General features: G+C 37.0%; 4 protein-coding genes across 7 annotated transcripts; all 4 read right to left on the bottom strand.

Moving 5' to 3' along the window:
• Positions 1-92: 92 nt before the first annotated feature.
• Positions 93-4,313, bottom strand: LOC144471712 (bolA-like protein 2). 2 transcript variants are annotated; one of them, XM_078184038.1, is made up of 4 exons: positions 4,161-4,313; positions 1,834-1,928; positions 1,602-1,751; positions 1,385-1,523 (listed from the first exon to the last, which is right to left on the bottom strand). In XM_078184038.1, exons 1-3 carry the CDS (start codon positions 4,311-4,313, stop codon positions 1,655-1,657), a joined length of 345 nt encoding a protein of 114 aa, XP_078040164.1. In that variant the 3' UTR covers positions 1,385-1,523; positions 1,602-1,654. The 2 variants fall into 2 exon arrangements, with proteins under 2 accessions (XP_078040154.1, XP_078040164.1); XM_078184028.1 differs by lacking the exons at positions 1,834-1,928; positions 4,161-4,313 and adding an exon at positions 93-488 and having other exon boundaries at positions 604-1,523; positions 1,602-1,742.
• LOC144471703 (dolichyl pyrophosphate Man9GlcNAc2 alpha-1,3-glucosyltransferase-like) lies at positions 2,371-4,293 on the bottom strand. The gene is made up of 2 exons (XM_078184015.1): positions 4,161-4,293; positions 2,371-4,064 (listed from the first exon to the last, which is right to left on the bottom strand). Exons 1-2 carry the CDS (start codon positions 4,163-4,165, stop codon positions 2,387-2,389), a joined length of 1,683 nt encoding a protein of 560 aa, XP_078040141.1. The 5' UTR covers positions 4,166-4,293; the 3' UTR covers positions 2,371-2,386.
• Positions 4,314-4,768: 455 nt separating the features above from the next.
• On the bottom strand, positions 4,769-7,830 carry LOC144471724 (uncharacterized). The gene is made up of 3 exons (XM_078184048.1): positions 7,544-7,830; positions 6,896-6,997; positions 4,769-6,807 (listed from the first exon to the last, which is right to left on the bottom strand). The coding sequence occupies exons 1-3, from the start codon at positions 7,682-7,684 to the stop codon at positions 6,478-6,480; spliced, it is 573 nt and encodes a 190-aa protein (XP_078040174.1). The 5' UTR covers positions 7,685-7,830; the 3' UTR covers positions 4,769-6,477.
• A 474-nt stretch (positions 7,831-8,304) lies between these two features.
• LOC144471674 (SUN domain-containing ossification factor) lies at positions 8,305-15,179 on the bottom strand. 3 transcript variants are annotated; one of them, XR_013494323.1, is made up of 7 exons: positions 14,757-15,178; positions 13,751-13,952; positions 13,548-13,678; positions 12,760-13,355; positions 10,784-12,690; positions 9,153-10,685; positions 8,305-9,022 (listed from the first exon to the last, which is right to left on the bottom strand). XR_013494323.1 is itself a non-coding variant. In XM_078183975.1 (7 exons), the coding sequence occupies exons 1-7, from the start codon at positions 14,813-14,815 to the stop codon at positions 9,011-9,013; spliced, it is 4,152 nt and encodes a 1,383-aa protein (XP_078040101.1). In that variant the 5' UTR covers positions 14,816-15,179; the 3' UTR covers positions 8,305-9,010. The 3 variants fall into 3 exon arrangements, 2 of the variants coding, with proteins under 2 accessions (XP_078040101.1, XP_078040088.1); XM_078183975.1 differs by having other exon boundaries at positions 9,441-10,685; positions 14,757-15,179; XM_078183962.1 differs by having other exon boundaries at positions 8,305-10,685.
• Between the last annotated feature and the right edge of the window lie 8,413 nt (positions 15,180-23,592).

Genomic DNA, 23,592 nt, shown 5'->3' with positions numbered 1-23,592 from the left:
CATGTTACACATTTTTGCGACGTGTCGGCTCAAAAGGTTGTAACATAAAAATGCAATACCTAGTTAGTGCAAATTAACCAATCAACGGAATGTAAGTGTAACGAAATAGTCCTTAATATTTATTTGTATTCATATAACAATAAAATTTACAGAAAACCGAATAGAACCGGTACAAATGTTTGTTTGAACGTTACAACTGTTTGAGAAAATTGGTTTTAGTTACTATTTCATTTGTGAATTTGTACGCCTGCACCTCCCAACGTTGTCAACGTAACGGGAAACCCGTCTGCGATCAATTTTCGTGAAATACTCGTAATCGTTTCCGGCTGGGTGTCTGGCAACAATAAAATGTATGCATATCCTCCGCCACCAGCACCAGTAAGTTTCGCTGCTAAAGCATAATTCTGCGCCTCCGCGCAAATTCTATCCAAAGATGGATGAGATACTTGACAGGTGGCTAACAAGCCTTGATTCATGTTAATCAGCGTCTGGAATGATACAATATTCGTTAAGAAGCTTTGCATAATTTGACAACTATTGGGGGCAGTGGCCGCTTTTTCATAATCGGTAATAATAATTTAATCGTACGACATATGTACTTGCCATTAATTGTTTGTATCCGTCGTAGAGTGTTTCGTTATCAATGCCCGAGGCATTGTTAATCTTCTGAATAACTTTAATCGCCGCAATTGCTATATTATCCATCGAGTCTAGGATCAAGTCAATTATAACGGGATATTTGTGCTTCAGCTCCGCCAATTTCTCTATTAACGCTTTTGTGCTTCTACTAACTCGTGTGTCTACCAACAAAACCTTTAAAACTTCCGTAATATTTATGGATTTCATGTAGCTGTCCTTTTTATATTCTATCACGGACCCATACGTGCAAATGGAATTGTCGATTCCGGACGGATGCCCGTGCATAATTCTCTCGCTGCTTAACGCATATTTTGAGATAGTCTCTAGGTCAGAAATGTCGAGCGCTTTGAAAATATTTTTCTGCAAGTGCGACCAGTGCAAAAAGCAAGCAGCTATGCAAACTGCAAACGAGGCGGAACTACCTAGACCGGAACCGATCGATATATCGGTATTTAATTGGATTTGAAACGGTTTTACGTTAATCTGATTGTTCTGTGCGATGTAAAGAAGAAGATAGAATAATACCTCTAAGCTCAATTTCTGCCTTACATTGAAATACCCGATAGTAGCGACAAGCTCTTTGATTTTCTCGTAAAATTCATCATGATTTTCTGCAGCTTTTAAATTTCTATTATTTATAAAGAAACTGTGCACTTGTTGCACAGGTATGTTTATAAACAAATTTACTTTCGGAAAGCATATTTTAATAACTTGTTCCTCTTCCGTTAACTCGCTAAAGTCTGCAACTGTGCGTAAACCTAAGCTGGCTGCAACAGCAGTTCTTCCATACACAACAGCGTGTTCCCCATAAAGAATTACTTTTCCTGGTGCAGAAACTTTGAACTGAATCATATTTAGTTGTTTCGAACAGTCTTATTTGAACACTGATAAAAAAAAATTGTTAGCAGTTAATGCAGTGGAATATTAACAAGAGTTTTACATATCTTTGCATAATTATCTACCTTTCCTTGTATACTATACAAAATTGTTTCACAACATATGAATTAAAAGAGAATTAACTCCTCTGCTTCTCCCACTGTTCTGGAGTCAATGTCTTCTGGGAAAATGCATGTATCGTTTTGAGCTCCTCTTCCAGCACTGCATTTACCAACCTAAATTATTACAAAATAGGGAATACTGTATCAAATATACAATCGTTGATCACTGAATTTTAAATATATGGGAATATAGTACCTGTGACGTTGGAGTAGTGGTTTTCCTTCAAATGCATCAGAAACAACAATCACAGAAAACTTGGCACCACAACCATCAGATTGATCTATTACTTCCTGTAACATTTAAGATAAAGCAAAAATGACATATTGTCACCTATCAACAACTGTAGTATGTGTTTCTACAATATAATTTATATTTTTTCAGTTTAAAAAAGAAACTCAATATTTTATTGCCTGATGTGTTTACTCTTTTACTACAAAAGCTGCTCACAAATCAGCATCTAAGTTGTTACTGATACCAACTCGAGGAATATGGTTAACATTGCTGTTATGCTAATTCAGTAAAATAGTATTCAGTAACAGAGCAAAGTTCAGATCCACATAGAGCATTATGTAATTTACAAGTAGGTGGAATGATCTAGTCAATGTTAGTGTAAATATAGATGAACCTTGACAATGTTATTACAGTGTTGAGTTAATAGTTATCCTTAGGATAGTTGCTTTGAATTAAAAAATACAATACAAATGTGAAGTAATTATTCAGTTTCTTTATTTCAAATTTATATGTCTTTTCATATACAGAATTGCTTATAATTGAAATATAAATAAAATACAATAAAATGTCCACAAGAATATATAGAAGTTAGCAATGAAAATAGATCTGGATATCTGTTTGGAGGTTTTAGGAAACCAGTAGCAATAGACAGCACTATCAGTCCCACAACTGAGCTGTAAAATAGTCTACCTAGCCAAAGATTATAATTCAATAAGACACCGCAATTATTTCTACAGTAATACATTACATCTTTCATCAGTCTTCTAAAAAGTGATTTCTTTTTATCACTCTTTGATAGTTTTACTTTGGCTTGTTTTTGTGATTTTGTAATTTCAGCTACCCATGGCTTTTGGTGATTAAGTATATCAGGATGTAGCCAATATGTAGTAAGAGTGTAAAAGATTAATGTTATCCAATAAGCTAAATATAAATTATCTTTCATAAACAATGGTAACATGCTAAAATGTGAAATTATTAGGAACCAGAAGCAAGGGAATGGATCATTCTGAAAGTGCAGTAGAACCGGAATTGCAACAAGCAGGATCGATTTTTCATGAACTTGGAATGAAAACAGAAAAAATGCTAGAGCACAATTAATAAGAGAAATGACGAATCTTTCTCTCTGTGGTTTTAAATATATATTTATGCAACTTGGTGAAACTGCAACTATCGTGGCCACTAAACAGATCCTAGCCAACTGTGAATTTGTAAAAGTACCATGTAATTTGTAAATTACATTGATTGCACACCAAATATTTGCTACTTTATCTTCAAATACACCTCTGGCAATTGGAAATAATCGAAATATAACTATGGTGAATGTCTCTAAACTTTTTACAAAGGGAAACCATGTGATAAGGAATGTAAAAACTACTGTAAATGTTATGAAAAGTAAATTTGCCAAATTTGATGATTTTAATTTTTTCCGAGGCGGTAAATATTTACCAAGAATGTAGAAAAATATTGGCAGTGCATGGTAAAGCTCCATTTGTTTATAATTTAAAGCAGATACAAATAAAACTGATCCAATAATGAACGAATTTTGGAGCATAGCTGCAACAGCTCCAATGAACAATCCTAAGGATATGCAATTATACTGAAAATGACCATGATCTATTAATATTTGACCTGGATAAATCAGCATTACTAAGATAGTGATATCTTTTCTATCAAAGCCAAATATATTAGTCTCTTTTGATTCTGTTCTTGATACCTTATTGATTAATGCAAAGTAAATTATTGCTGGTAAATAGACTAAAATATCTGCAAACAAAACTGTGAGTCTCATGAAATATTTATGACTTTCTGAGGAAATTCCTCTTGATTCGTGTAGTGCAATATATGAAGGATTGATCTCATTGGCAACATAGCTCATTAGAAAACTATGGTAAGCAGTTAAAGGGGGATAATCTAATCCCCAATATTGTAAGTCATTGTCTGTAGTATTCGTATACCAGTTTTCTATAGGCAAATTAAAAGTTATCTCTTGCCAATGTCGTTGAGCCTCATAGTCTCCAAACATTGGGGGTTTCCCTTGACCACTATACGAATGGTATGTAATGCACCATCTCAATAGGAGTGCAAACAGGATAATTATTACAATCTGCGTACTTCCTGTCATATTTATAATTTTAGATCCAAATACACCCTCGGATGCAATTAACAAATGTGTTTCAAAAGCAACATTTAGCGACCTACGTTTACGGTGGAGAATACCAGGTTAGAATTGATATAACAAAAAAGAATTTATAAAATAACATTAACGGACGGCATAAAAATTGAATACGTACCACATACGAAGCGTTCAATCCTTCAGTTAATTTATTCTTAATGTGGCTCTCAGAATATGGCATATTTAACCAATAACTTTTTTGAATCTGTACTTCAATCTTACCGCTTGGTTGTACACGTGGAACATCGAATACATATACATATGTATGCATATGTATGTAACAGACTTTACGTAGCTTTGTTCGATGTATTTCTTACACAGAGTCGATGGATAAATAAAATTGAAGCTCCAAAATAACAATCACTTAAAGTGACTTTATTATTTCAATTATCTTTGTATTTTAATCTAATGTCAAAGTTCGTGGAACAATTTGATAGAACTCCCTTAATCGACTTTTGAAATGTATCGATTATTTGGGTCATAGCCGAATTTTTGAATATTATCTTCTCATTAGAATTAGTTCACGGTTCGATGTTAATTACCTGGAAGTTATTGGTGTTAATGGAACATGTCCCAGCTTACATTTTTCAGAAATATACACGAATTGATGATGTACGCACACAACTGCTTTCTATGACGTATGCACGAGTTTTTAAAAATTTCCAATAAAGTATTTTTAAAAATCGCTAACTTATAACTTCGGTAGAAAATTGATCAGACTAAATATCCTTTCTTTAGCGTAACTTTTATTTTTCTCGAATAAGTACATATGTAGTTATTTCGGCTTGAGTATTTAAATGTGTATATACATACGTATATTAATTCACAATATAAACGGTTTACTGAAAAATCAAATATTGTAAAATGAAAACCATAAAACTTTTGGAAGTTTTATGTAAGAATGTAATTATTGTTCGATATTATATTACTAATGATATTAAATGTGGTTTTCTTTATTGCTTGCAGTGAAAAGACAGGATAAATTATTACACAAAGCAATTAATGCACAGATTGCATTAGTGGAGGCAAGTTATCAAATAGTTTCAAGTAGCGTATTTCGCTTTTTAAAAATTAAGTTTACTCGTTGTTATCACATAGGCCATATGTGTTGTCTTTTACACACGTGTAAAAAATTCTGAAAAATATATGATACTACAACTAATAACTAATTTATATTAATTGCCAATGTAAAAATATAATTTAGTCTTAAAGTATAAATATCGTTCAGTAATTATTATAAATATTCTTTCGTAAATAAATATTAATAACATTATGTTTATAAAAATCTATACTAAAAGAAAATAATTACGCATTTAAAAAGCTGTATTATATACATGGCACATTAGTATTGTCTAATACCTGTCTTCAGGTACCACCAATGGTCACTATAGTTTACGTAACAATAATAAATTATCTCCAACAACTGCACACATATTATATCAATACATCATTAATATACTTATTATTTTGTCAACCTTTAAAAGTATAGTGCATAAATTATATAAAATCTGTTCCTTAAAGAGTTAAGTAACATGGTAATATATAATCTGAAACTGCAGTTACAACTATTACTAACTATAATCAGATAACCAGAGTTGGACAATATTCAATGGAATTGACGATTCAATCTTTAATTCTACTGTAGAATAGTAATCAATAGTTTTCTAATTATTTGTTATCCAGGAAATAAAATTGTATTATTTTGACTTGAACATTTATCCAAATAATAAATTAAATTTCATCAATTCATTAAAGCATTCCGGATTTTTAACGATACATTCTTTTCAACCATAAGCAATCAAATAAAATATTATAGTCGATTAATGCCCAACTCTAATGCACAATAAATACATATATGTACACTGTTCCATTAACAGTGCAATAAAAGCCTCCATTCTGATTGTTTTAATGATTCTTTCATAGAAAGAAATGTATGAAGTCTTAACGAACTTATTGTTGAGGGTTTATATTCACATGTATTGTGTTTTAAAGTATTGCATTCGGTAGATTTCTTTATGACAAGATTTTCATTAAATAGTGTAACTTCTATCTACTGTTTATGTTAAATGGGAAGAACGTAATTAACGGTGTGCCAGCAAATACTTGTACAATATTATTATAGATGCACATAGAAGCATTTCAGTTGTTCTAAAAAGATCTGTACAGTACACGTACAATATATGATCGCGAGAATTAATAAAACAATTCATCAAACATCAATTATATATAAAATTTTTCTTATAGATTCTTGAAACCTGATGAACATTTCAGTGAAATAGCTTTCCTTCTCTTCATAGATTGGTGAACTAATTCTACAATATGTGTCTTTACACTGATTAGCAATAAATTATGTTTCATCAAGCATATACTAGAAGCAAGAAATCGGAGAGAACTGATAGTGATAGGATAGGATACTCTCTTTAGACTTTTGCTTCTTATTTTAGAAACTCTCTCATTTGTTTCGTTTGGTGTTGCATACTATATTGAGCGTTCTCCGCTTTTGAGATAAGGCTATCCAATTTATCTAGATGGGATCCCATTTTTTCGTTAAGGTTTATTTTTTTCAATGGTGTTGGCTCAGATTTGATGTTTCCTACAGTTTCCTTATCATCTGACAAATCTACTGTTAATTGTTCATCGTTTGTTTCCGTTGTATTGTTAATCTCTGTCTCGTTGTGATTTCGTTCAGTAGCCTTGTGATCTGGTGTACCGTGTTTGGAACCCACCTTCACTTTAAGCAAGGTACTCAAACTGGTACAAACAGTCTGCAAAAAAAAGCATAACTTTGTTACAAGTTTCAGTTAGTTAGAATTATCTTTATTTACATAAAGAACATATAATTAATTCTGTAACCCTGATTCTGTTAATCTTTTTCTGCGTTGCATTCAGAATGCTGTTTAATTCGTCTAATCCGCCACTGATTCGTTGTGCGGCTTCGTCGGAAGTATCCAAGTTCTATAAAAAATTACAGGAGAATCTATTTTATTCACGCAAATATAATTCTTTGTTTAGAGAATGCAATTTTAATTAAAAATATTAACATAACATAAAATATTTGAACAAAACCGTGAACGTAATTATTGAAAAAATTACTCAGGTACGTAACATAAAATAAATTATGCTGTATTATGAAAAATTTATAAAAAAATGCAAGTAGCTCGACGAAGCACTGGAAAGCTATTTCAAATTTGTAACGATAAAAACGACCATAGAGTTGATTAAGAAAATCTTTTTAATGCTAAGGGATGATTGAATCCACCCTCGAAAGAATGTCAAGTTTTCTCATTCTGACTCTTACAAAAAAAATAAACACAGTCCTCGTTATATTAATATACAAGTTTGACTCACAGTGTATTTTATTATCCCATATCCTTCTATCATTAATAACAAATATGTTTCATCATCAACCACATAAATAGTTGTAACGATCAACGCTTGACTTCTGACCAAATCTTTGCCATAGAGGCTGTATCATTTTTAACGAATTGTTAACTGGATTACCTGGATCACCACATCATCGTCCTCGTCATTGGCACGATTTTCATCCTCTATCCTCTGCGTCTCTTTCCACTCTTCCTCGCTGGGTTTCGGCAACCCCAATAATTCTGCTCGTTCGCACGCGTGGAGATAAGCCTGCGACATTTTATCGGATACGAAACAATTCCGCAGTTGTTAACAGGCGTGTAACAATATAGCACACGGCTCTTTCGTTCTCTACAGACACTAAAATTCACCCGACGTCAGAGGGTGAGAAAGACGTGAACCACTCGGAGGATCCATGTTACCAGAAAATGGTGCGCAAACTCCGTTAGGATATAAAGTTCATAATCCCAGAGGGTTCGTGGAGAAACCAATACGATTCTTACAAGGAATACCCGCGAACTATATTACATTTTGATGGAACTTCACAGGTTTGCGGGGACTTAAAATAAGTAATTACGTGTGTATCATGTGATCAAAGAAATATTTTTGCCCCGAACGTTCAGAAAATTATGAATTTTTGTCTATACGTATTCTATACATCCCGAAAGTTTCATTAGTTTCTGAATTATAGAATTTATTTTTCAGCCCTGAACACAACATTATGAAGGTGAAACTCTAAAAGTATTCCACCCCTTACGAGTTGCTTGAAAAAGTTCTGGTAGCGTTAGAAATTAACAAGATCGCGTTGAAAAATACGCAAAATAAGAGAATAAGTTGGAGTTGAATGCTCTTGGAAATTAAATCGATTAACAACTGGATATAGATGTATTAATTGAAACGTTCACTGTATTAAAAATCGCTTGTATTTATATAGGGCGCTAGGAAAGTTTTATCGTACAACTATACTTAATTTAATTTTTTTCATTCTATTGACTGCAATCCAGAAACAGTATTTTGTTAACTAAGTTACCGCAACAAGCAGCACGAAAACACACATACACACCACACATACACGCGCGTGTACTCGTACACAGGAAAAAACACTCGTTGTATAAACTCTTGTAAATAAATGAATAACCAGTATGTAAATACTTTGTACAACTGTGGTTCGAGACAACAGTCGTGTGCGACACACCTTTCATGAAACCCAAACTTCAAATGTAACAACTTTCGCCTTAGGGCCATTGGCTGTTCGGGGGTTGAAAAACGTAACAAATTTTATAAAAAGCAGTGCTGTATTAAGTACGAGATGTTTAATGTATTTTTTAAATCGTATTAGGCTATTACCATAATAAATATATAATGCAAACGTATTTATGTACAGTATGTAATAATACGTAAATCAGTCGTCTCTTTTAAAACAGGGGTTAATTAAAAGAACATTGCACGTATATTAGGTCATACACTGAGATACTAGTCGAAGATGCGCTCAAACTATCACAAATTCCACCTCTTTGAATTCACCCCTTCATATTTTGTACAAACGGCTGATTGTTCTTTACGTTTCTCTTTCCCAATCGATTGCTCTATTTGTGATAAACAGGATCAACGATGATTCTGAAAGTATGTACAAAAGAAAACCGTAGGAGAATCCACTGCAATACACATTATATATATATAATTAATTCGATCTATACATATATTACATGTATAAATCAAATTACTCGAAATAATTCTACTGGCGTACCATAACGTTAAAAGTGATCAGACTTTTTCAAACGGTTCTATGTATACACGAACAACTTTCCTAACAGTAACATTTACATCCAGAAACGTCGTACAAGCATGATATCAATATAGCGTAACTCTGTAGCTTCGTATACTCTACAACTCTATTTAACATCATATTAGCGAAGCATTCAGGTTCGAGCGTACACTACGCGTAATATGGAACCAGCGTGGTCTCTCGAGAGTCTCGATTTAGCTTGGGCAAGCGCCGTTGACAAATCTATCTTAATCAAAATAATTTTCTCACCATCTTCCTAAAACCAGTACTCTTTCTGTCCTTTTGTTTCGACATTGACACCATGCTACTGCTCCTAGACTCGTCGCTTTGGTCCACAGACAGACCATTAGCAGTTGTATCACAGTCGCAGTACAAATTCTCGAGCAAAGATATCGAAGGTGTAGGACTCGTGCCCACAGATTTCTCAGTTGAGTCGCTCGAATTACGACTCCGATCCCCATTCACTGTGCTCGAATTCGTCTTCCTTTTTTTTCGCGTGCTCAAAGCAGTTTTCATGAAAAAAGATGTGGCGCTCAACTTCGTACCTTTTAAGATCACACCGCTATTGTTTAAGTTCAAAGTGTCCGTCGACGTTTTATCAGTTTTCTCGCCGGAACTAACGCTCTCCGACAACGTCTTTACTGGCAACGAATTCGACTCGTTCAAATCTTTTATGTAGGGGGTAGTGAACTCCAAACTTTTTACAGATTCTGTTTCAAAGTTGTATCTACTTGGCACGATCACCTGAACACCGGATTTCATTTCATGATTGTTAAACCAATCGTCTGTATTCTCTAAAACTTGTTTAGGCCTTTTGCAGGTTTCACCATCATTCTGCTGAGACGTTTCAAAGGCCGACTCTTCATATAGAAAAGAATTTGGCGGGTATTCTACAATTGAATTTGGCCTTGTCTCGCTTTTCAGAACTGTTTTATTACCGCTGGTCGCGGCTTCTTTTTTCCGTTTCCTTTTCCTTTCCTTTTTCGATTCGTGGGATTTCTCGTCTATCATCAATTCGCGATACGTTCCTGTGATATGAGAGGCTATCTCGCTTGGTCTTCGCTTTTTCGTTTTCTTCACGTGAGAACCAAAATTCTCTGCACTCTTCCGCCGTAGCGTGTCCTTCTTCAACTCCTGTTTCTCTTTACCCGGTATCTTTTTACTCGACCGACAGTATAATAGGATCAGAAATATCACAAAAATTTGTGAACACAGTATAACGACGTATTGACCTATTATTGCAAATGTTCCTCGCCAACTGTTTCGATCGTATAAAAGGTTCTTCACTGAATTTGATAGAGCGGCTATTTCTTCTCTCAATATGGTAATTTCCATGGCTCTCATCATTTCACGTTCGTCTCTTTTCCTGCTTTCTTCGTTCATCACCGACACCGTTCGTTCCAGAGACCTTTGCATCTCTTCAACCTGCTTCTTGTAGCGTCGACTTAACTCTTCCAAATACTGCCCACTTAGAGACATGTTCCTCTCTAATGCCTAAAAACAAAATTACAATTTGCAAAAAACATTTTACAAGAACTATTAAAATTAATCTTCTTCTTTGACAGGGTATTTTCTGCAGTTTTAGGACTTACCTTAATTCTATTAGACAACCGAAGGAAAACAGATTCTTTCTGCGGCATGATATTCATTGTTGACTGCGTTGCAGATGCACTCGCAGCAGAGCCGCTCTGCATCTGCACCGCCTCCCCTTCTAAGTCCTTTAAATCAGATAATAACGTATCCAACGTCAATGAATCCTGAGACGATAATTTCATTTCTTGTTCTAGAACCTCTGGTTGCTTTCCCTCTTGCTCGGGTCGTTCCACTTTCTCTATACTATTTGGTGCGCCTCGTGTTTCTGCAGGTTCTGCATCAGTCGTTGTATCGTCATGCGATGCTTCATTGTTGTCAATGACAGCCACTGGTATAGGGCCGGTGGCTTGAGGAGAGTTTTCAATCACAGTACCAGGAATAGCAAAGGATTCTTCAGGAACTTTTACGGTTGTATGTTGTCCAGTGTTCGGGGATGATTCACTTGACAACATCTCAGCCGGAGGTATTTCTTCCATACTGTCTCTGCCAGATTCCAAAATAGGAACCGAGGATTCGTTTTTTACTTCCTCTTTCTCCAGCATTGGCTTCATTTGCGAGGCGATGTGTTCTGCACTTGAAGGAGTCTCAATAAATTTCTCAGGTTCCTCATTTGGTAAATCCTGACTAGTTTTCTGTTGATCACGAGAAGACGCTGACTTAGAAGTGCTTGCATTAGAAGTAGGCACTGTTGAAGAACTTTCAAGGGACTTGGTTGACTCATTGTAGTTCTCATTACCTTTACGAGACATATTTTCTTTGCTAACATCTTTGGAATAATTAAACTGTGTTGCTACGTTAGCTATGAAGCTTGTGTTCACTACCATTTTACCCTCTTTTATAGCTAACATGTTGCAAAGCGCTGCGATATACTCAAGTTTAAAGATAGATGTCAACAAATCTTTCTTCCGACTTTGTCCTAATACTGTATCTGTAATTTTCTCGGCTTCCAGACTCAGACTTCTCCTGAAGGCTTCAACGTCCACTTGATAGTTTCTGCAGAATCCACTTTGTTTTAATGTCCTATTCACAAAACTGTTCTTTAGTAACTGATTCAGTTGGCTATCCCTACAACTAACTATCTGGAAGACCTTGGCGAACGTCTGGGCCGAGCAATTGTCACAGAGAATTGTGTACTTCGGCGTAGTACAACTTGCTAATGACCCTCCCAAGATGCCATCGTCGTTTATACTTTGTTCAATGGCGGTAATATTCTTGTCGGTGAATTCCCTGGACTTCCCCAGCACTTGAGCCGCCTTTTTCACTATACTTAAAACAGCATCTCTGGCGCTACCAAATAAATTTCTTGGAGGTTCACCGACGTCGATATCTAGGGGTTCCTCTTCGTCGCTATCCTCTTCATCGTCTACATCCGTGCTGGTTTCTCTTAAAATTTCCGTTTCCGTCTCCAAGACTTCGAACTCACTGGTGCCATAAGCCCGAAATAAAGAGACCGGACAAAAGTGTTCAGACCCATGGTATGTATGGAGTTCCATTTTGATGAATTTTCCAAAAAGGTGCGGCCTCAAGATAAAACTTTGAATGTCTTTCACATCCTTCGCAGTGAACTGACCAACTAAGCTCCAGTCTCTCGTGGGGAAACGATCACTGATGTATACCGAGAAATCCTTAGGAGTAGAGCTAAACAGCTCAAAATTTGCCAACTCGATTTTTTTCGCCTGAATTGCCTCGCAAAGTTCTACTACGAACCATATGCGAGATGTGCAAGTGTTTAACATGTATTCGTCCCTGGTAGACGCAAGGACGCTTCTGGCACTTCTGGCTTCTGGATTGGTTGCCACAACTTTGGCTCCGCAATCGGGAGAAGCGTAGTTCTTGGAACGAACCTTCATTCCACCCACCCTTTGCGCCGGCGTTCCGGAATTTTGAACCGATGCGTTCGAATGAGCTGAGAAGTAAAATTTATATTAGATTTAATTTATCCAATTTTAAGTTTCACATAAATATGTACACTTACTCTTTTTCTTTTCAGCCTCTTCCAATCTCTTTTGCGTCCATTCGTTGAAAGAAGGAATATCCTCATGTGGATCAGGAGATGCCACAGGCACAATGTCTTCACCAATAACAATGGTAGGTGCTTCGTCTCTCGTATGTCCCATTAACCGAGCTTTAGCATCGGAATCGCTAAGCTCGGGAGCTGTTGTAACTATTTTATCATCTACTTTTGGAATCTCATCAGGAAGTATTTTACCTTCGCTTTCAAGTATCTCTGTCTCATCAATAACAATAGGTACTTGTTCAGCTCTTACTACAACTACCCCTTCAGACATTTCTTCATCATTCGACAACAATTCTTCTTCAAGAATGTTTGATTTGTTCAACCTTTCATTATCTTCTATAACAGTCGGTGGAATCTGTGTTGTTGATATTTCTATCTCTTCCTTTTTTGTTTCTTGTCCAATTTTGGCAGGTTTTGTTAATAAAGATGCATTTTTACCAAATATTCTTCCTCTGGAAAACTCTGTTGTAAACTTTGGTTCTACTAAACTTTTTAACTCTGCTGCCGCTGTATCCACCAGCGTCAACACTGTAGCTTGTTCAGTTCCAGAAATTCTGTAGGAAGGAGAAATATAATTTTTAATGTTCATACTGTTTTTTTTTTATCCTACTATCTATATAGATCAATACATATTACAGTTATTTAACTTTTACAAATCACAGGTGAATGTAAATGTCAATGGAGATATTATGTAATTCGAGGTAATGAGATTTTCATACCAGTGTTGGTATATAATGGAAACTTACCCATGCGATAGATTGGGTTGTTGGGGAAGACTCTCAGCCACAATGTCTACATCTTTGTAAGGATTCTCTTTTCTTTTTGTTTCACTGTTTGTAATAGTTTCTATGCTGAGAGGTGTTTCAGGATAGTTTTCCTAAAAGCAATTATGCATTACAAACATCATCTTAATACAATTAAAAAGCATCTCTCTGTTTTGAATACTTACTTGATAATACTCTTTGTAGTTAGACTCCAATTTTCTAGGGTTCTTCAGTTTAACAACAGGAATAGTTGACGACTCCAAAGTATCATTTTCTATGTTGTCCAATGTATCATTATCATAAATTTCAGATGATTCATTTTTTTTTACAGATGAAAAGTAATTGGTTTCTGCATTTTCTGAAGCTACTATGACGAAGAGGAGGGCACTGTTAGAAGAATTTAATAAATGTTTTATTGGTTAAACTACATAAGATATATATACACAATTTTAACTTATAATAATCATTAATATTTATTAAAATATTCATATTATGTTGGAGATACAAACACTTTTGTCATAATATCCATTGATGAATTCAAACAATAAAGAATTTCATATAGAAATTAGCCCAGAACACAGTTTGTAAAATGTTTATAAAAATGATGCAATGTAAGGGGTTAAAGAGTTGGTTCCCAGTTTGTGACAGAAATGTATTTGAACGTGAAGACAATTGTGTACACTGCACAACTAGAAACCATGTTTTAATTGGAATGAGAAACATTTTTTCATTATCATGCTTGTGTTATAAAATGTTATAGACCATGAAAAATACTGATAAGTTTTAATGCTGCTACTGAGTTAGTGGAAGAGAATACAAGTTTAATGGTCACAGCATACTTTTCCTATTTAGGTTTTAGCGAGACAAACTGGTTTAGCAATGTACCAATACCATAAAAATAAAGCACATAGTAGCCTTAAGTAGCTCTTGTACGTGTGAGCAGTTAACACTAAATGCATCAAGTACTAAAAGTGAATGATTTGTCTCATCTCATAAATGTTATAACATTGCATTTATTTAAAGCGTGCAACTGTTAACGTATTATATGCGTGAATAAGGAAATTCGGTTAATCATTTTCCACGAAAGTATCGTTGTAGTTCGAATAGTTCTAGAATAGAGAATTGAAAACCGGTGATTTGACTGGCGGTAGTTCGTTTAGTGTTAATAGAATAGTAACTAAAAGTACTTGCCTGGAAGCGACCGATATAAAGAGCAATGTCCAGTACACGCAAGTTACGTGAATCTTCATTTTTTCACGGGTCTCACATTACAATTCACGTGGAAAATGCTGCTGTCAGCAGACAGACACTTTTATTAAACGTGGGACAATGTCATTGCTCCATCACCATATCATTGTGGTTGCCGCCATCGCTACCGCTTTTATCACTGTAACTACCTCCATCTCCATACCGATTCTGCCATCACTGTCGCCACCAGTCACTGCTGCTCAAAAACTGACGTGTAATTGAACCGTTGGCGTTGACGAGGTTAATTCGTTAACGAACTTGTCAGCAGCTTCCTTTATCATAATGCGAGGACAAGTTCTCTAAGGAATAATTACGATCGACCACGGGAGAGCACATTTTCCTCGGAACACGCATTGTGCGCTCTAACGTTATAACAAAAACAGCTGATCCGACTGACGCATGCGCTTGCTGCACCTGAAAATAATCTAATGATTTTTCAGAATTTGACTGTAATATTTGATGTTCAGTGAGTATCGTATGTTGGTTTGTTAAATTATTTCTATAATAATTCGTTTCAGGCTTTCGCAAGAAGTTCGTATTTTTCAGAATCTTTTGGTGATTTCATCTTTTTATAAGTAGGATTATTAATAAAAAAAACAATTGGAAAAAGCCTGTAACGTGTGTTATGAGAGCTAAGATGTGCTTGAATTCTTTTTAGAATGTTTATTGCATATTTACTTAAACAGGTGATTTAATTTTTCAGATATTTTAGAAAAAAATTCTATGGGTAATGGTGAATTAATTTTTCATTAACTTTATCAAGATTTACTACTATATTACAGATCATATTTACTTAAACAATTCTCAGGTTGGTAAATGATGTAAGTAACAGCAAATAGAGAATCTAAAGTGTTGGCTACGTTGATACAAAGAAAATAACAATGAGGTAAGTTAATGATAATGAATTTAAAATGAGATTATAAATGCAACAACTATGAGCAAGCAATTGATTGAATGAAATAAAAATAATTGTCATCTACAAAGCATGTTTCTTCTATTCCTTGTTAAACAGAACACACCTGCACCGCATCATTATAGGGATTATGATAATACTCAAAGATAAAAGATCATTTAATTCTAAGGAATGCTAAGACTAGAAGGTGATGTAATAGAACCTTGAACAAAAGGAGGAATGTTGGAACCTTTATACACTCTCATTTTAATCTTCATGTTTTTCTATTTTAAACTTTTATTTCACTCTTTTTAGATAAGTTAATTCAGACTAGACTCAGTCAGTAGACTCAGTTTAGCATAAATAAGAATAGAACAGGAAAATGGCCTCAAGTTGTGCAATTTATATGAGTGCAGCTATTCTCTACTTAATATTTTATTCAATTCATGACATTCTTATTATTATCAATATTGATTCCTACCAAATTGGCAAGGGAAAACCAATTTTACTTTCCGATATTAGAAACGCTGGAATAATAGAGGATTGGCTAGATATTTTTAAATAATTATATTTACATTCGGTGACTAATTTATCGGTTTAAAGATCTCCAAATACGGATTGTTAATTTTTCTACGAAAGCTTTTTTGTGCTCCCAATTACTGTGAAATAAGAGAGTCTACAATTGGAGGCCGATCTGTTGTAATTCGGGGACAGTATTTCATCAGAATGGAACTTCGAATTAACATTCTGAAAAAGCATATTTCACCTCCGCGTCTCGGAGACAGGAACAGAAGGGAATTCCTAGGATGAATTCCCGTCACGATGAAGACAGACTACGGGGATAATTTTTAGATCATAATTCCATTCGAGTTCGGATGATCCGCGACGGGTACGGAACCGCAATTACGGGGGTTGCAAAGGTGATGATGTTCGGGGAGCGAGGACGGAATTCCCGACCGGTCCTATATCGTTTTCGCGAAGGAAATTTAATTAGTCGAAGACCTGGTTACCGCAGCCTGCGCGCATTCGAACGTGTCGTTCGGAACGAAGCGCGATGGGGTGGTACAAGATAAACGACGTTGCAATGCTGCGACATGTTCAACGAACGAGAAAAAAAATATTATTCAATAGTAAAAAAACGTTCGTAGAAAAATTCTGAATTCATATAATTTTGGAAAAGTTAAAGATGTTTCTGGAGCAGTTTCTTGTGTGATCTTTTAGCAAATAATATTAATGATCGACTCTTTTTTTTTTATCATTACAAAATTGGCTCTTGTAATTAAAAACGAGCATTTATAGCTCAGGATAGTTTAATTATCGGCTTAAGTCATTGTTATGCAGAGAATTTTGACCAATTTTCTTCTCGATTCGCGCCGACCCTGATGACGGCACGCGCTTAAGTGAATCTTTTGTTCCCGTGGTGCGGCCAAAAGGGCGTTGACGGGTAAATTGCGGCTCATGTTGTGAGCTTCCATGGGGTTGGAACTTATAGACTCATCGACGGAATGACATTTGACATGTAATTTCCTACAAACTCAGCGGGCTTACCTGTTTCGATCATGTGCAGATAGATATATTCGCAATGGTTTACGAGGTGTGGATAAATTAACATGCAATCCCATCTGAATATTAACATATGTTTACGTCACTGCATACAGTGACGATTTAATCTCACTAAATTCCCTGCAATGAAATGTAACTTATACTTTATGTCTTAAAAACAAAAATGATGTTCAACATACTATAAAATACTTAGAAATAGCTTGTATTACTATTAGATGATATCTTCTGAAAATAGAGGGATCAATGCAGATTTTAATTATTAACACTATTCCTACCGGGACCGGTCAAATGACCGTTTTCAAATTTTCAATTGGAATTTCCTACATTCAACGTAAGTGAATCGCCTTTAAACTTTACGACTTTTCCTCATATATATGTATGATACATTTTTCAATATTCGCTTATTTTTTTATTGTTTATTTTCTGAGAAATATTTGTAGTCTGTCTTACCTACCACGACCGGTCATTTGACCGGTAGTATGATTAATACATTTTTATAATAGTTTCTCTCTAAGATTCAATGCCAAATCTATAAAGTCGTTACAAACAAAAGGTAATGTAGTTGTGGCACGATTTTATCCGAGAAGTACCTTCCAGAAAATGGTTTACTGCACTTCCAAGTGTTTACAGTTCTCGCTCGACTATAGGGTTAGCGTTGTTTATTTGCTTGATTGATATCCAACACGGTCCAGATCCTCGAATGTTCTTACGCCATCTTATCTACTATGACGCAAAATAAATAAACTTATAACTGAAGAAAATGTATAGAGGTCTTCCCACGAATTCAAATCAGTATAGTCTTGCGACACGAACAGAGTGCATCGAAACGTGAAAGTCACAAAGAGCATACTTGGCAGTCTTTTATTATTATTTTGTAATATTTTATATTGTATTACGTGTTATAAGTGCAATTTTGTACGATGTACGTAGCAAATATATAATAAACGGTTTTTCATATTTGGGAAAAAATGAAAGTAGAGAACCATCAGTTCCTCTTGGAGAGTTTGTCACTATGAAATTAGCAGAACCGTATGTGGAAGAAATATAACCACAGACAACTTTTTTACAAGCCTACCTATGGCAACAAAACTTTTAGCAAAAAAAACTATGATTGTTGGGACAATTAGAGCAAATAGAAAAGAGCTACCAGTACTGGCAAAACTGAAAAACGACGACATGGCACTTTTCTCAACCAAACTCTATCGCTCAAATAATTGTATGTTGAAAATTTACAAAGCCAAACCATGAAAGAAAGTTCTAATTCTCAATTCAATGCACAACTCCGTACAAGTTGAAGAAAATGACACCCGAACACCGGAGACAATTCAATTGTACAATAGCACCAAATTTGGCGTAGATGTGACCGATCAAATGGCCAGAAATTATTCGGTGAAATCTAAATCTCGGAGATGGCCTTTGCAAGTATTTTTTAATATCTTGGATTTAGCCGGGATAAATGTATGGGTGTTATATAAAGAAACTACGGGAGGAGAAATTACAAGACAGGAATTTCTATTCCAATTGGCAGAAGAACTTCCCATCGAATACCAACAAGAGCTCGGCAAAGAAAATCAAACAATACCCATCGCAAGTACAAATACAGGTTCCAGTGAACGGAAAACATGCCAGATAAGGTATTGTAAAGATAATAAGACGAAAAAAATCTGTCTAAAATGTAAAAAGTACGTATGCGGAAAATGTACATTTGAGAAACGCATATATAAAAAATGCGACGAAAAAGAATAAAATGTAGATTATGTACTCTTGAACAAAAGAAAATATATTCTTATACTGGTAAACTGGCTATTGGTCTGCATACAACATTGAAAAATATAAATTGTGAACGACCGGTCATTTGACCGGCCGCGGTAGGAATAGGTATACGTGAAGTGTCGGTAGGAATAGTGTTAAATCATATAAATACAATGTATAATTATATGTTTGTATCGTAATCAATTTTATACAACAAATTCTAAAATCGATTGCTCGTACGATAGAATATAATATCAGTGCTTGACGATTTTACTACGAATAATCGGAACTAATTAATGTGACCGATCGACCGCGCTACGTCCCGCGTTTGTATATGCTAATTAGCACGGCCAATAATTGCTCCTCGCCAAACTTCGACTGTTTCCTTCGGTGAAAGTCCCACCGTTTTTTTCTTCATTCTCCCTTCGTTCCTCCGCTTTTCACTCTCTTTGTTTGCAGGTCCCTGTCCTAGCAGTTGACTTTTCTGGCAACGGTACAAGTGGCTCGCCGCTGGAGAACTGACTACTTTACTAAATGAGTGGCGATCCACAGTGGCGTAAAGATATTCGTCTTCGATTAAGAAATGATAATTACGGGGAATGAACTACGATACACCTGCCCTTTGCTAATTTTGAAGATTCGAAAAATTGGTGTACAAAAATGACTAGACAACCAGCACGCGAGAAACCCGACTGTTTTAAATTAGGTCGGCTTTATTTGTAATCTTATAAGTGCTAATTCTAATTTCTTTGCTTGCAATGTTGCAATCGCGATTATAATTTATGTAGAGCAGAGAAGCTTTCTTTCAAAATATTTCAACCGCGTCAACGGTAAATCGAGGAATGTTGTTTAACGCTGGTTATTGTGGGTGTTCCTAATTAGCGGATTTAATTGGATTACAACCAGTGCAATGGTTACGCCACTGTCCAACCGTTTCCACCGATTATATTCTGAAGGAGGGTCCTTCCGTTTTGCCCCCGTCGTCGCTCGGTCTCTTTCCACCCCCTATCCCAACTTATAAGGGTCCATTAATTATTATTCTTGTGCGGTACGAAGGATTTATTGTTTTTCGCGGCGCTCGAGATTCGACCTCTTCATCGAGGCACTCTTGCAACCCGGTCGAATTCAACCCTCCCCGCGATGCATTGTTTGCCGACGATAATTACCTACACTTTCCTGTCTTTAACAGTAATTACAAGCAATTTCCCGGCGTTTTGGAACGCGGCGTAATTGACAGACATCACTCTATTGTAACGAAATTAATCATACAAATAAATTATAACGGTCCGTTGCTTGGAATACAATCTGCCGAGTCTGGATGAATAATTCCGGACGTTCGTAATGGTGGACCGCGAACGGGGATAGTATTAATTAACTGACAATATTGCTGGCGATACGCGAGTCGATAGTAATATGTAGACCGCATCTTGAAATTTAATACGCTGCTCGATATTACTATAATTATATTAGACTTTTCGTTCCACTATCGTTGCACTGAATTTTATATTTTTGTAAATCTTCCGATGTCACTTAATTTGGAACACCGTCGTAAATGTGTGAGGGTTGATCCCGTTTCATAAGAAATAAAAATATAAAAATAATTTAGTAAATATTTTATATTATTCTATAATATTTCAAGATTAATAAGATTTGAGAAAAGCTACCCTAAAGGCAGTGATTTGTTTGTACACGCGACCGTGGTACGCCGGGTTCGAGGAGATGTAAGAATGGTAAGGGATGCGAAATTAATTGGCACAGTTTCGCAGCAGGGGAATCCGATTAGAGGTTCGGATTTTGATTCGAATTGACCGGAACGACGGTCGCCGGCGCGGTAAGAGAGCGGAACGAAGGAGAAATCAGTTTTTGAATGAGACTCGACTGAACAAACATAAGGAAGCGCGCGCGCCAGGTCGGGGAGCGGTTTCTCTTGAAGCACCGGGACGACAGGTTAAAGGGGATGTTCGGTGGTTGGAGACCCCGTGTTTGCATCCCCCCCGGTGAAAAGCTCTGCCCGTAGCTTCTGAAGCCCGAGACATAAGTGCAACTTGATTTGCATATTTAACTCGACGAGCGTGCTGAACTGCCAGCATCCCTACCGGTTCCTTTAACATACGCTCCACCCTCTCGTGTCCTTTGGCACCCCCTCCTAGCGCGCGCGCGCGCGGCATCCAGCACGTTGGCCGGATTCGATTTACTTGCAATCACGCGACGGATTAATTAGTTCGTCCTAACATAAGTGCGTGCGAAGCAGATCAGGAAGTCGAATATGGGCTTTCGTAGCTGATTGCGTCTGGAAGGCGTGTTGATTATGCCCCGCGTGGAAAATCGATGCCACCTATGGAACCCTCCAAATTATGGCAGTCTCGAACCGTTATTAACTTTCTTCTCGGTTGGTCTTTCCCTCGCGTTGGATCTCCCGAATTGCTGCACCATGGGCAACCATGGACAATTGCTAATGAGATTAGTTCTTCACCTACTCCGTAAGCTGTTTTATTTTTCAGTTTATCCCTGGCCTAACCGTGGAAGCGCACGCCTTTCTTGTCTAACCAGGGACTGGCATATTCTACTGCCACAAAAGTCACCTATAAATATTAAATTTCTCTCCGTACATGTATTTGCAACGGTCAATATTTACCGTCGGATAGAGTTCGCTGTGTAGCCTAGCCCATTTATTTATTTAAACAACGTTCAAACATAAAGGAAGGGAAAACTTGTTTCGGTAAAATTAAACGAATATGTATAATATTAAGTAAAATTACACGGACATCAAATACATTATATATTTTTCTCGAATGAAAAATGTTGATAAACTTTGTTCTCGTCCCACATTCGTAGACGCCGTCGACGCATAAAAATCTCGGTCTGGCGATCGCTAATTTAATAACCGCGTCTGCTTTAGACCGACTGTTTTTCTCGGTTCGCCTCGGTTCGAATAACAGCGGACAAACATTGCATTCGAGAAAAAGATAAGCTCGAGAGCGTTCCTGAGAATGTCCCCGGTGTCGTCGCAACAACCAATCAAATGTTACCGCTCCGCAGAATCCGCGTTTACATCCAGGTAATACGTGAACGTGGTAACAGAGGAAATAGGGGAGAGGGTAGGTATCGGTGGTAGGCGATACGAGCATGTTGCAGAAAACACGCGACAGTTTTCTTTGATTATGGCTCTCTCCTGTCTGTTGTCACGTCGCCCGATGGGACGAGCCCTCCTGCTAATGAGCTTAATGAGCAGCCTCTGTTCAAATGCGAATCTGCTGTTGCGACTACGATCTTATGCGGACAGGCTGCCAACAAAATACTCGGCGCACAGAGAGCTCGAGGAAGCAGCAGGCATTGTCTGAACTTCGTTACACGTGGTTTTCAGTGCTGTGGGCCCTGGAACCGATTGCAGAAGCTTTCGGCGATGTTGACAATTAGTGTTCCTTGCGGTTGAGGGAGCCTCTCGGGCCAGCTGCGTCTATTTCGTTTGTCCTAGGAAATTGATCTCCCTCAGAAATTAGAGTACGCGTAAAGACATCAGAATTCATTTTATCACAAACTTGTGCGATTATTTGCTCGACGAAGCTCCCAAATAAGCACAAGGAAGTAACTATTCCGTGAATTTTAACGTATCGACTCAAAGCACGAAAAATATCTCGAATAAATCTCCGCAGCACGAGCCGCGTTAAATGCCTAAAGATCTTGCTTTAATAGTTGTCCCTCGAAGTAACTGCGCCAGCAGCATCCCTGCAACAGCATCGGGATTCTGATCGTTCCGCCGGTTTTATACTCATAGGCTGTTTCGGTTCATAGTCGCGCGCATAAAACCGGCGTTTACATTCCGGCGGCGTTTTCTCTCGACGCGTTGTCGTCTCGAGATGGGTTCGATACGCCAGGACACATTGCATACTGTTGCACTTTCCTGCCGGAACTTATATCGGCTCGGTGTGTATAGACGTCGCAGCGGATGCATACGGGCGCACCGCCTCTCGCACGGGCCGCCATTCGAGTTCCAGTAAACACCATAGCGGCCTGGAGGAGGAGATGGAGGAGGGGGGTTCCCTCGAACCCAAGCAAGAATATCCGGGAAATGCAGGGAATTTAAAGATCCGAAACACAACCGTTGTGCTCCTTCTGCTGCTGCTGCTTCTTCTTCTTCTTCTTCTTGTTCGCGGAAAAAGGCAAACGCGGAAACGTGACACTCAATTATATTCGAATTGTATTTCGCTCGACGAAAATTCTCGCCTCCCCTCGAGAAACACGTTCTTCAGGAATTTAAATACATCCCGGAACGGTTTATCCCGGCGATCTATCCAGAGGATTCACGGCTGTTTCCCCGGCGCGGTTTTTCCACCGGCAAGATGAAACATCGATCGCGCTTTCGAAATTACGTCCGCGGACGGTCGATTCGAATTTACGAGCTTTGACAAATGGCCTCGGCTTGTTTCTGGCATCTTTATAATCCCGCCAGCCTTCATCCTTAATTCACGCCTTCCCTACCACGTCGAAACGGCCCCCAGGATCAATCCGCCCGATCCGCTCGATCCGATGGATCAGTCGAGGAACATGCTCTGGTGTCCCGTTGCGGCCGAT

The sequence above is a fragment of the Augochlora pura genome, chromosome 1 (assembly GCF_028453695.1).
Source record: "Augochlora pura isolate Apur16 chromosome 1, APUR_v2.2.1, whole genome shotgun sequence".
Classification (NCBI taxonomy): domain Eukaryota; kingdom Metazoa; phylum Arthropoda; class Insecta; order Hymenoptera; family Halictidae; genus Augochlora; species Augochlora pura.
This window is presented reverse-complemented; position numbering and strand designations above follow the sequence as displayed.

Bases quoted from the DNA above. Each gene is read 5' to 3' on its own strand.
- LOC144471712 (XM_078184028.1), bottom strand. From the start codon at position 1,491: ATGATTCAGTTCAAAGTTTCTGCACCAGGAAAAGTAATTCTTTATGGG. The intron at 489-603 runs GCAAGTACATAT...GTATCATTCCAG, and splicing joins ACGGATACAAACAATTAATG to ACGCTGATTAACATGAATCA.
- LOC144471724 (XM_078184048.1), bottom strand. From the start codon at position 7,684: ATGTCGCAGGCTTATCTCCACGCGTGCGAACGAGCAGAATTATTGGGG. The intron at 6,998-7,543 runs GTAATCCAGTTA...AATTTTTTATAG, and splicing joins ACGATGATGTGGTGATCCAG to AACTTGGATACTTCCGACGA. The intron at 6,808-6,895 runs GTTACAGAATTA...TTTTTTTTGCAG, and splicing joins AAAAGATTAACAGAATCAGG to ACTGTTTGTACCAGTTTGAG.
- LOC144471674 (XM_078183962.1), bottom strand. From the start codon at position 14,815: ATGAAGATTCACGTAACTTGCGTGTACTGGACATTGCTCTTTATATCG. The intron at 13,953-14,756 runs GCAAGTACTTTT...TTCTTCTAACAG, and splicing joins TTTATATCGGTCGCTTCCAG to TGCCCTCCTCTTCGTCATAG. The intron at 13,356-13,547 runs GTAAGTTTCCAT...TCCTTCCTACAG, and splicing joins CAACCCAATCTATCGCATGG to AATTTCTGGAACTGAACAAG.